At 38.3% G+C, this 13301-nt stretch overlaps 1 protein-coding gene and 1 pseudogene across 4 annotated transcripts in view; one reads left to right on the forward strand and one right to left on the reverse strand.

Moving 5' to 3' along the window:
* Positions 1 to 13301, reverse strand: part of TBC1D31 (TBC1 domain family member 31) — a 69357-nt gene that overhangs the window by 33575 nt on the left and 22481 nt on the right. For all 4 annotated transcript variants that reach the window (XM_041769595.1, XM_041769593.1, XM_041769592.1 and 1 more), the window contains 3 exons: positions 9099 to 9258; positions 8081 to 8281; positions 2641 to 2817 (listed from right to left, as the gene is read on the reverse strand). In XM_041769595.1, the coding sequence (XP_041625529.1) occupies positions 2641 to 2817; positions 8081 to 8281; positions 9099 to 9258 (538 nt within the window). The remainder of the gene's footprint in view (positions 1 to 2640; positions 2818 to 8080; positions 8282 to 9098; positions 9259 to 13301) is intronic.
* Positions 8310 to 8602, forward strand: LOC121499077 (annotated as a pseudogene).

Raw genomic sequence — 13301 nt, forward strand, 5'->3', positions numbered from 1 at the left:
GCTTTCACTGAAAACTCTGGCCACTGGGTCTCTAATGAATTTCCCTGGTAGACCACGCTTTACACATTTGTATTATGTGAGGTTCACAATTTTAAAATGCTCAGAGGAAAAAAAAAAAGAGGTCATTAAAATTAATGTGAAAAACGCCAAGTACTTGTGTGAATATGGAGCAACTAGAGCTCTCAAATACCTCTTGGTGGGAATGTAAGTTGTTTTAACCAACTTCTTGGGAAAACTGACAGCATACTACAGTGGAACATAAGCATTACCAACAGGCTGGTAATTCCATTTCTAGGTTTTTATCCAGCATAAATATGCCCAACGTTCGCCAACAGACATGTACTACAATGTGCACAGCAGCACTATTTCTAACAGAAAAATTTTTTAAAAAGTAGAAAACCATCCAAATGTCTACCAACTACAGAATGGATAAAATTTGGTTTACTCACATGATGGAATTTTATATAGTTATGAGCGAATGATGTACAACTACATGGATTTCTCAAGCATAAATAAAACATAATGTTGAATGAAAGAAGCCAGATACAAGACTACAAACTGAATGATCCAATTTATATAAATACAGAAAAAGGCAGAACTCATCTATGGTGTTACAAGTCAGGAGAGGAGTCATCCTTGGGAAGAAAGGGTCTGGAAGGGACCAGAAGAGGGCCTTCTGGGTGCTACTAAGGGTCAATTTTTGGATTTGTGTGCTAGTGACACAGGTGTGTTCGGTCTATTAAAAAAAAAAAATCACTGAGCTGTATAGTGTACTTTTCTGTGTGCAATTGGTTTAATGTCAATAAAAAGTTTTAAAAGTCCTTGAAAACATTACCAACTTCTTTATGAATATTTATATTTACTTTTAATTCCAAAGTAATATATGTTCTTTGCAGAAAATTTTGAAAACACAAAAAATTTACATAAAGAAGAAAATAAAACTGAAAGCCCGTCCCGCAAAGGTAATTTTATTAGCATCTTGGTTTTTCTTCAAAAATAATACGTAGGTACTCATAGTCTTTTCAAATCAAACTGATATCCAAGTATATAGTACTTATAGCTTGCTTTTTATTTTTAATACACTGTAATTATTTCCCTTTCCTCTTAAGTATTCTTAGATTTCTAGTATATAGCTCTATCATAATTTATGACTGGTTACCTACAATCAGACATTTTGGTTGTTTCTAAGTTTTTCTTGAGTAAATCTCTTACTCTCTCTCTCTCTCACACACATACAGTATAGAAATTATCCCAAACAAGGCAAAAAGGCAAAGTAGTACATTCTTTCTTAGAACCATTTGGCTTCTACTATCAAAATTTTTTTTAAATTTTTTAAATTTTATTTATTTATGATAGTCACATACAGAGAGAGAGAGAGAGAGAGGCAGAGACATAGGCTGAGGGAGAAGCAGGCTCCATGCACCAGGAGTCCGACGTGGGATTCGATCCCGGATCTCCAGGATCGCGCCCTGGGCCAAAGGCAGGCGCTAAACCGCTGCGCCACCTAGGGATCCCTACTATCAAATTTTTATCTAAACTCTGATTTAAAAATTCTACTTCTCCCAATACATTTGTGCAAATGTTCAAAGATAATTATATAAGGCTTTCCACTTCATCACAGATTGTATTAACAGATTGATGATATAATCTAAATGCCAGCTAAGCACAGTAAATTAAGGCGAAGGTATATGCACAAAGGCAATACAATGCAAGTATTTTTTAAATGTTGTAGCACCATATGCATAAATATAGATTTTTAATATGTTAAGTGATATAAGTTATAGAACAGTACTATGATTCATGTAAAAAAAAATAGAAAGGTTAACATGTGCAGATATACATATATTTATACATGCACGGAAGACTTCTGAAGCGTATCAACAACTATTAACAAAGATTACCTCTGGGTAGTGCAAAGAAGAGTGGGCTAGGGGATAGGGAAGAAGAAAGATATACTTTTATTTTTTCCCTTCCTAACATTCTATAGTAGCATTGTTTAACAACGCAACTCATGCATGTAATTTTAAGTTTTCTAGGAACTATGTTAAGAAAATAAAAAGATGCAGGTAAAATTAAGTTTAGTATTATGTTTCATTTAGCCCAAGGTAATCAAAATATTGTCATTTCAACATATAATCAACATAAATTATTTATATTTTATATTCTTTTTCAAAGTTTATTTACTTTAAGTAATCTCTATAGCCAACATAGGGCTCCAACTCAAGATCCTAAGAGCAAGAGTCACACATTCTTCTGACTGAGCCAGCCATGTGCCCCAAGATGTTTTACATTCTTCTGCTTATACAAAGTTTTCAACATCTGATGAGCATTTCTCACATACAGCACATCTCATTTCAGACTAGGCACATCTGAGGTATTCATGAGCCCCACGAGGCTAGTGGCTAGCATACTGGACACTGCAATTCTATACTGTTTGACTTTTTAAAAAACCATAAACATGTACTAATATAATTGTATATGGAAAATTTAGAAAACATGTTGTAATTTCAGCTACAATTTTCTTATCTTCTTACCTTTCCTTTAAGTTCTAAGAGAGGGAAGAGTGATGATGGCTTTAAGTATCGTAAATCTCCTCCATAGCAGAGTCATGACAAAAATGTCATCATAATATATTCTTACCTCTTTGTTTTCAAAACTACCAGTCAGGTCTTTCTTTAGTATTCTGGTTTGTATTCTGTTTTCCCTTGATCTGGCTGGCCGTTGTACTCTTCCTGATGTTACTTTCATCTTAAGGTCACCAGAATTCAGTTTACTCTTAGGCAAATCTTCAATCACTTTCACTAAGGGAGGAGGTGGCTAAAAGGGAGAAAAAATAAAATCCAGTGGCTATTCTTAGAACACAGACCTGTTCACATAAGATTTACAAAATTTGTTGTGATCAATTTCATAATGTACCTTTACACTATTCTCCAAGCAAAAAGTGTACATAAAATATCCAAAAATGTTTCCCTGTTGTTAAATCAAATTTCTGCCAAATTCCCTTGAAGAACACAATAAAGATACATGATTAACAACAACAATAGAGAATTTAATTATCCTTTGAAAGCTGGCCTTAAACCATAGTGTATCAATTTATTTTTAAAAAATATTTTACTTACTTACTTGAGTGAGCATGAGCAGGGGCAGGGTGGGGGGGCAGAGGGAGGGGGAAAAGCGGACTCCCTGTTGAGCAGAAAGCCCCATGCAGGACTCAAAATTCCAGAATCCTGAGATCATGACTGAGCTGAAGGCAGATGTTTAACCGACTGAGCCACCAAGGCTTCCCTAATCCATTTTTTTTAATACTTGTGTGATAAAGTTAGTGGTTTGGTGGTAATCTGTGGCACAGAAGGCAGCTGGACACAGGGCCCTCTAGAATGCTGAGAGAAGCACCTTAATATTCTTTGGGCTTAAGTGAATTTCTCTGAGGGAGTTGTCAAATGACTTTTCTCTGGAAGCCTGGGACACCTGTCTCTCTGTCCTTGGTCCCACAGAGATGGCCATTAGTCCTCTACTACATTGACAGCTTAACAGGCAGTTCGGACACCAAGACTTAGATTCTCCACCCTCATTATTATGGGTAAATAAAAGAAAATAAATCCCAACAACTTCAATTTACTTAAGGGAAAATGATTCACAGAAACATTTTCTCCATGAATAATACCACTTTGAAATCAAAAGGTCTTCCCTGCTCAAAGGAAATGAGCAGATAAGGTAACTCAGGTTTCCAAAGTTCTAAATATTCTGAAAGTTACAATGACTTTCACAGATTACTGAAATGTCTGAGTCCATTATTGCTGAGAGTTTCCTTAGTGATTAGCCCAGACTCAAATCAAAAACAGGGTGGATATGTGAGTTTTAAAAAATTTTTCTGGAAGCCAAAGTGCCAATTCCTGTCAGATGAGAAGACAGACCATAAACACAGGGAATATCCCATATGTCAAAATGAACACACCAGATTTCAGAAAAATAGGATATACACATTACCTTGCATTCAGATCATCATGAAAGCTGGAACAATGTTTTTCCAAGATAATGTAAATGACAATGAATCACTACTCCTCTAAAAAGCTCCTTGAAAACGAAACCAAACTTTTTGACCTCCCCCCGCCTTACTCCCAAAAGAAAAAAACAGAACAAAGCAAACATCTTGACCCTTTTTCATAACACAGACTACTAAAAGACTACTTTGAAGTTTCAAAGATTTTTCTCATGTTATCTTCAGATTTAGGACTTCTACTTTTGAAACCTGCAGCCTACTGTATGAGTCCAAAAAAGTCTTCCCTGGGGCACCTGGGTGGCTCAGTTGGTTAAGCGGCCGACTTCAGCTCAGGTTATGACCTCAGGGTCCTGGGATCGATTCCTCCATCCAGCTCCCTGCTCAGTGGGGACTCTGCTTCTCCCTTTCCCTCTTTCCCTCCCCCTGTTCATGCATTCTCTCACTCAAATAAAAAAATTAAAATCTTAAAAAAAAGTCTTTTCTATTGCCAACTGCAGTACGATGAATATAGAAAACACTGTAAAACGTGTAGAGTAGGTAATATAATATACAGGGTGTCACTACATTTGTTTTTAAATTATTATTAAAAGCATTTAAAGTTGGAACTATTTCTGTAAGGTTTTTAAAATAGTGTTTTTCTCGAATACATTATTATTTGTATCTAGAAAAAATATGAGGATAATGCAAAATTTAACAATAGCTTTGCCCCTCAAAAAAAGTACGATGGCCATCTATTCTGTGATTTTTCAATTTTTTAGCTATGAAATACAATTAACAATGGTCTGACTTCTGAATAGTGCCCATCTTTAATATCCTTGAACTCTCTTCTTTCTAACATCAATCCATTCTTCCAATCTGCATTAAATTTTTATTTTAGTGCCACATTTTTTTCCTCTTGAACTTCATGTGCTTCCACAAAATACAATCCTCCCAAAAGTTAGAGCCCGAGATAGGATCTGAACTGCCATACCTCAGTAGTGTTAAAGCTTCAACACACAAGCAGGAATTAACTTACTTATTAGCACAATACTAATGATTCTACAGTGGCCACAAGACAGGACTTGAAAGAACAGGACTTGGGTCAGTTTTGTTGAGACTACAGATCTGAACATTTGTGCAAGCCTGGAATAGCCAGAAAGACACTAGTGGTGCTGATAATGTGTACAAAAAGAAAAAAAGGTGACCTTACTTCTGTTATAGGCTAGCTTTTCTGGTCAATATGATGTTAATATGCTTAACAAATACCAGAGAGGAAGTCAATGACTTACCCTTCCTTTGTTTTTTCTCAGATCTCACCCTGCTTCTATTAATAACATGTACCTAGCTCCTGTAAAATTCAGCTAAGCTGAAAACTCATTAAAATCAAATTAGTAAGTTACTAAATATTTAAAGTTTATGAGAATAGTAGAGTATAATTCCATATGGTTAAAGAAAATGTATGCATCTGCACATGCACACGAGCGTGCACACGCACACACTCGCACACACACAAAGGTTCTCACTATTCACAGTAGTTCTGTTCTATAAAGAAGCTCCAAGAAGTACTGAGTTAGTGAATACTGAATCACTGCTCCCAGGAGAAATACAGTTAGGTGCCTGTGAGCCAGTGATCACAACATTTTTGTTGACCAATCAATATATAGCTTTGTTTAGTGTGTGTTTGTATTTAAAGACACTTATTCTATATAAGTTGATTCATGAACATTGAACTCATGCCAACAGCACTATAACTTATGCCTGAATTAAGCGTATCTATTGCAACCTTCTTGTGCTTAGGTATGCTAGACAGCACGCTGGTACTGTGGATGTGTGTGGAGCATTTTTTTAAAAATGATTTATTTATTTATTTATTCGTGAGAGACCGGGGAGGGGGGGGGAGGGGCAGAGACCCAGGCAGAGGGAGAAGCAGGCTCCGTGAAGGGAGCCTGATGTGGGACTGGATCCCTGGACTCCAGGATCACGCCCTGAGCTGAAGGCAGACACTCAACTGCTGAGCTACCCAGGCATCCCTGTGCGGGGCATTTTAAAGAGTAAAATCAACAACAGAAAGCACAAAGATGTGAAAAATGTGACACTAAACAGACCATGGAGAGGACACTTGTTTCCAATTATGAGAGCAGAAATAAGAAGGCCGAGTGGCATGCCGGGCAGCTCAGGTAGGTGCTGCTCTGTGCATGTGAATGCCTGAGCAGTTTGCTATCACAGTTTGCATATCAATATGCATGGAGTACTGATCTGAGTTATAAATATTTCACCAGTAGGTGAATTCACATTTACAGAATCCATAAAAAAATGAGGATGGACTCTATACAAACACAGAGAAAAAGCCTGGAAAAATATATACTTCAAAATCATCTGAGAAAGGTGAGACTGAGTGATTTTCATCTCTTTGCTTATCCGTATCTTGATTTTTTTTGTGTTACTATAATACTATTTGTCTAATCAAAAAAAAAAAGATAAAAAGGACAAAAAGGAACACACACAAAGCAAAAGGACTATCATTTTAAGAGTAGAACACTGGGCCACTAATGACTAGCTGTGTGATTAGGCTGAGGCGCGAGCTTCTTCTGCCTTAAAAAGGAAACAGGCCAGCTGATCATCAAAGTCCTTTTCAGGGCCACCATGACACAACTCCAGACCTCGAGAGGCAATGAGACAATGAGACTTGGCAACAAACTGGGGGAAATTCTAGATAACCATAAAAGAGAAGGATATTTCAGATGAAATGAGCACTAAAGCAGATGGAGAAATGAGAATGGGTCTGTGGTGGGGGGGGGGCAGTGAAGGAAGTTACAAGTTTGGGGAGGTAAGTCAGGCAGGCAGACAAGACAAAATTGGAGAGGACTCTGACAGTCAGCCGGAAGAGTCTGGACTTAAAGCAGCAGGCAAAAGGAAGGAAGCCTCTAAAGTAGCACTACGGGGATCCCTGGGTAGCGCAGCGGTTTGGTGCCTGCCTTTGGCCCAGGGCGCGATCCTGGAGACCCGGGATCGAGTCCCACGTCAGGCTCCTGGTGCATGGAGCCTGCTTCTCCCTCTGCCTGTGTCTCTGCCTCTCTCCCTCTCTCTCTCTCTGTGACTATCATAAATAAATAAAAAGTTAAAAAAAAAACCTAGAAAAAAAAAATAAAGTAGCACTACGTTAGAAATGACGAGGACAGCATTATTTTAGCAAGATGCTATATAAAAGATGGGCAGAGTCAGGCCCTAAAGTCTCTTTAGCCCTTACGTTTAAATTACTGTGAATTCGATAGTAGTTACTGAATATTCCTACAGGGATGGCTAATGTGAAGATGTGCACCAGGTGGCCCTTATATATTTCAAATCTGAGAATTATGACTTAATATTGATTAGATCTACAGAACAGTCCTAGTGCTCCAAGATTTCAAGTCTATAAGATGGGAAAGGAGACTGAGACAGGAATGAAGAGCCTGGGACTGAGGATCTCTTTTGGGAACGGGATCATGAGGGGTGCCCTTAATGGGACAGGGACCCCAAACAGATGCCTTTGAGGCAGGTACCAACTTAAGAAAGGAGCATAGCTGAGTAAAGTGTGGAGGGGCCTGGCTGGCTCAGTTGGCAGAGTACGTGAATCTTAATCCCAGGGTTGTAAATTTGAGTCCCATGTTGGGTGTAGAGATTACTTAAAATTAAAATCTTAAAAAAAAAAAAAAAAAGTGTAGAGACATGGCTTTTGGAGGTAGAAAAAACAAAAACAAAGACAAAAACAAACAAAATAAAACCATACCTAGAAGTATGGGTAAGGTCCAAGGAATTTAGAAAACCAGAGCATAAAGATTTTATTTTCGGTGATACAACATTTAAATTAAAAAAAAAAATCTTTGGGGATGCCTGGGTGTCTCAGTGGTTGGGCATCTGCCTTTCGCTCAGAGCTTGATCCTGGAGTCCCCACATTGAGTCCCACATCGGGCTCCCTGCATGGAACCTGCTTCTCCTCCCTCTTCCTGTGTCTCTGCCTCCCTGTGTCTCTCATGAATGAATAAATAAAATCTTTAATAAATAAATAAAATAAAATAAAATAAAATAAAATAAATCTTTGATGTTCTTTACTTGATAACATACCTTATTGATTTCTTGTGTTAGAGCTTGAACTGAATATATGTTCAGACTTCCATTTTCCATAATAGATGCAATGTACCGTCCATGTGGGCTAATTACTGATGAGCTAATTCCTTCATCAAGGCTCCCAATTTCAAAGAGAAGTTTACAAGTTTGTATATTAACAAATCTCATTATGCCATCTTGACTCAGCACTCCAAGAACCTAAGAGTAGAGAGAAATAATATATGAGTAATATATGAGTCCCGAAGGCTCACAACCCCGCCACCATGTCTCAGGCTGAGTTTGACAAAGCTGCTAAGGATGTTAAGCACCTCAAGACCAAGCCAGCAGATGACGAGATGTTGTTCATCTACAGCCACTACAAACAAGCAACTGTAGGAGATGTAAACACAGAACGGCCTGGGCTGTTGGATCTCAGAGGCAAGGCCAAGTGGGATGCCTGGAATCAGCTGAAAGGGACTTCCAAGGAAGATGCCATGAAAGCTTACGTCAACAAAGCTAAAGAAAAAATATGGAATATAACGGCTGGATTTGGCTGCCAGCAGTGCATTTCGTCTAAACTGATCTAATGTCTTGTTTTTCTAATACTGTGGATGACATGAAATCATGCAAATAGCCCGTTAACGTAGGTCCTGAAGACCATGCAGGACATGGCTCAAACAGAGTAGGGGCTGCCATGGTTACTGACCTGCACTGAGTAGTTTTTATCCAGAAATCAATTAAAGTTGCATCTGTTACTTAAAAAAAAAAAAAAAAAAAAAGTCACATTTAAGTCCCATGTCTCAGATGTTAACCAGACTTACAGTGATCATTATATAATGTATACAGATATCAAATCATTATGAAGCTAATGTTTTATGCCAATTAACACCTCAATGTTAAAGTCAGTCAACTCTCTGAATATCAAACTACACACGCTCACATGTACCTTGCAAGTTAAAGAAGAGAACAAAGATAGTTCAGGAATTGATAATGCTCTTTCTCAGAAAGTATAATGTCCTACATTTATATTACTAACCTGATTAGAGCCAGCATCAAAACTATCGGGGAGAAATTCTAGGTGGCGGATGGCTCGAACTCTAGCAGGCATCTGAATAATTCTGAATAGCTGTTTAGCTTCCAAGCACCACAAGTGAAGGTGATTTGATTTCCCTCCAGCTGCCAGGATTCGACCATCTCTGTGGAACAAAAGGTGAGAAAGTAGGACTACATGAATTGTTTACAGTAGTACTGTCCACTATCACCCCACATGACAGAAATGTTCTCCACCTATGCCGCCCAATATGGTCACTACTGGCCACAACTTGAAATGTAGCTAATGGTTCTGAGGAAGTAAAATCTTAATTTTATTTAATTTTTACTAAATAGTCCCATGAATATAATAGCTATCATATAGGAAAGTTCAGGTTTACAGCATATAGATTTTCTTTACCTATTGTACTAAGACACCAGCTTAACAAATACTTGTTTGATGACCTGGTTGAGGATTTCTGAGTAACATTTATCTTTTATAGTGTAATCTCAAAGTCACCTCTATTCAACTTTCGATATTTCATATATGACTATACTGAATTGGTACAGCACTGTTACATGAAAACCCAAAAAGCCTCAACTTTTTTATTTTACTTTTTATTATTATTTTTAAAGATGTTATCTATTTATTCAAGAGAGACACAGAGAGAAGCAGAGACACAGGCAGAGGGAGAAGCAGGCTTCCTGTAGGGAGCTGATGTGGGACTTGATCCCAGGATCACGCCCTGAGCCGAAGGCACACACTGAACCACTGAACCACCAAGGTGTCCTTCAACCTTTTTTTTTTTTTTTTTAAAGTTAGTTAGTTATGAGAAAGAGAGAGAGAATGTGCATTTGTGCAGTGTGCACCCATGAGTAGGAGGAACAGAGGGAGAAGCAGAGATGTCTCACTGAGCAGGGAGCCTGACTTGCGCCTTGATCCCAGAACCCTGATATCATGATCTGAATGAACTACCCAGGTGCCCAAGCCCCAGCTTTTTTTTTCCTGCTCAAAGCAAGCTACTTTTACAAAGTACAAAAAGAATAAGCTGGGTTGACTTGCAATGTTGTTGTTCATTCATTTGCTAAGGACTTGTAAAGAGTCTACTACAAGCCAGGTATCATTTCAGGCACCAGGGACATAATGGTGACCCAGGCAGGTAAGAGTCCTGCTCTTGTGGGATTTTCAGTATAGAGGAGGAGAAACAATGAACTTTACCTCAGCTGACGGTAAGTTCTCTAAAGAACTATAAAATGAGATGGGAGTTGCAGACTTGGGAAAGGAGGAAGGTCTCCTCGGTGAAAAATGTGAATGAGACAGCTGTGGGATGATTTGGAAGAATTCCATGCTGGTCGGTATTCCAGACTGGCCGACACTTAAGTGTTGAGAAAGGAATAAGGTTAGCACCTAAGGAAGGGAGAAGCCACACTCAAGGTGGTTGGAATTGTTCAATAGGAGGAAAGAGAAAACCTGAGGCCAGATGACAGAGGCCATAGGGATATTATGGGGAGTTTGGCTTTTATTCTAAACACAAGGGAATGCCTTTCAAGGGAGTTCAATAGGGAAGTGACATGATTTGACTTATGACTTAAAAAGGCCACCCTATCAGGGCACCTGGGCGGCTCAGCCAGTTAAGCCTCAGACTCATGATCTCAGAGTCTTGAGTTCAAGCCCTGCACTGGGCTCTACACTGAGTATGGAACCTACTTCAAAAAACAAAACAAAACAAACCCCAAACCCCAACTCTATCTGCTATGTAGAGACTGACTTTAGGAAATGAAATTGAAAACAAGAAGACCAAATAAGGAGTCTATATTATAGAAGTCTGAAAGAGACCAAGGGAGTTAGAGTAGGGTCACAGCTGTGGCAATGCACAGATCAGACCAATTCAAGATATTTGATGGAACTGAAGGATTTACTCATGACTTAGAAGAGGGTGAGAGAAAACAAGGAAATAATATATTTTCTACCTCTTTCCACTGAAAAGGCCTAGAGACAGTGACCAGATTAGTCACAAGGAGTACCCCTAACATCCAGATTAGTTTTTGAACTATTATTTCCCACTAAAACAAGCCCAGGCTCTTTAGAAAAATGGCAGATTCCAGGTTTGGGACAGAAAACGTATAAGGTAAGCCTGGAACATCTCGTCAGATAAGAAAGAATGAGAGCGGGGGATCCCTGGGTGGCTCAGCGGTTTAGCGCTTGCCTTTGGCCCAGGGCGCGATCCCGAATTGAGTCCCATGTCGGGCTCCCGGCATGGAGCCTGCTTCTCTCTCCTCCTGTGTCTCTGCCTCTCTCTCTCTCTCTCTCTCTTTCTATCATGAATAAATAAGTAAATAAATCTTAAAAAAAAAAGAAAAGAAAAAGAAAAAGAAAAAGAATGAGAGCTTTCAAAACAGACCACTGGGGTTGTTATCAGAAGGGTTCAAATCAAAGAGGGGAGAACTAGAGCATCACAAATAGTGATATTAATGGATTAAATCATATCAACTATATTTAAATCCATTCATTCACAAAAATTAAAGGCAAAGCTTTCATTGGCGACCTGTGGAAAATGCCAATAAGCCAATTCGTTATTTTTTACAAAAAAATTTTTAAGGGTGCCTGGTTGGCTCAGTCAATTAAACTTTGTCTGACTCTTGATCTCAGGGTAGTGAGATTGAGCCCTGCATTGGGCTCCATGCTGGGTGGGGGGCCTACTTTAAAAAAAAAAAATTTTTTTTAAAGACAGGGAAATCAAGCATTTATCCCACCTTTCCTTTACAACTATAAAGTAACCAGAGTTGATGAGAGGATGTTTCTTTCTATAGTAGGTTTCTAGTTAATAAGGGAAGAAGGAATAACAGAATTAGCATAGCACTATTTTGCTAGCCTCGAATGCAATACTGATTCTAGGTCATGATCAGCAATGGCTGCTAATACCACAAGAGAAAGGTTCATCTGATTAAAGCATGCAAACCACCTATCATTATCATGTCTTCTTAACCCCAAATCAAACCTAAACCAGACCAAGCCTCCAATTTATAGAAAATATAGGTGTGACCAGTATATAGGAAACACGGTGAGAGGACCATATTAAACACCATCATAAGGATCCAAAAAGCAAAACCTGAAATACAGAGAGTGCTATAGGACAAATGACTGTTCCTTAATGAATAAATTGCAAGGAAAATATTTAAAAAGGGATATATCATCCAAAACACTGTGTGAACCTAGTTTGGTTCCCGATTTGAACAAAAACTGGGTATATGACAATATTAAGAAATTATTCATTTTTAAAAAGTATGATACTGGGTTAATTAACTGGACTTTAAATAAAAAATTGGAAAAGGAAGTGATAACAATACTAGAGTTATGTTCCAAAAAGGACTCTTTCCTTTAGGGATACACACTGAAATATTTATATATGAAATGATATGCTTGGGTTTTGCTTTAAGGCAAAGCAGTAAGTAGTAGGAGGTAGTAATAAGTTGAGTTACAGATAAAATAAAGGTGGCTATCAGATGATTATTACAGTTAATAAAAATGCTGTAATTAGGGCTTCCTGTATTTTTATATTTTTGTGTACATTTGAAATTTACCACAATAATTTAAAAAGTTCTATAGAACATATATAAGTTTGAAGCAATTTTTTTTCTATGAAAGAAAAGACAATGAATAGATAATGAAAATGGAATGAAAATTTATAAAATTTTCCTGTAAACTAGATTTCTTAAAAATTCTCAGTGTTTTAAAAAATGTACATTTGGATCAGAGAGGGAAACAAACCTTAAGAGACTCTTAACTACAGGAAGCAAAGTGAGGGTTGCTGGAGGGTGGGGGGATGGGGTAACTGGATGACAGACATTAAGGAGGGCACATGATATGCAACCGATGAATCACTGAACTCTAGCACTGAAGCTAATAATATACTATATGTTAATTAACTGAATTTAAATAAAATAAAACATTTTTAAAATGTACATTTGGGGTGCCCAGCTGGCTGGCTCAGAGGAGTGTATGACTCCTGATCTTGGGGTCACAAGCTTGAGCCCACGCTGGGTATAGGGATTACTTTAAAAAATAGATAAATACAGGGATCCCTGGGTGGCGCAGGGGTTTAGCGCCTGACTTTGGCCCAGGGCGCAATCCTGGAGACCCGGGATCGAATCCCACGTCGGGCTCCTGGTGCATGGAACCTGCTTCTCCCTCTGCCTATGTCTCTGCCTC

Source organism: Vulpes lagopus, chromosome 9 (genome assembly GCF_018345385.1).
Source record: "Vulpes lagopus strain Blue_001 chromosome 9, ASM1834538v1, whole genome shotgun sequence".
NCBI lineage: Eukaryota > Metazoa > Chordata > Mammalia > Carnivora > Canidae > Vulpes > Vulpes lagopus.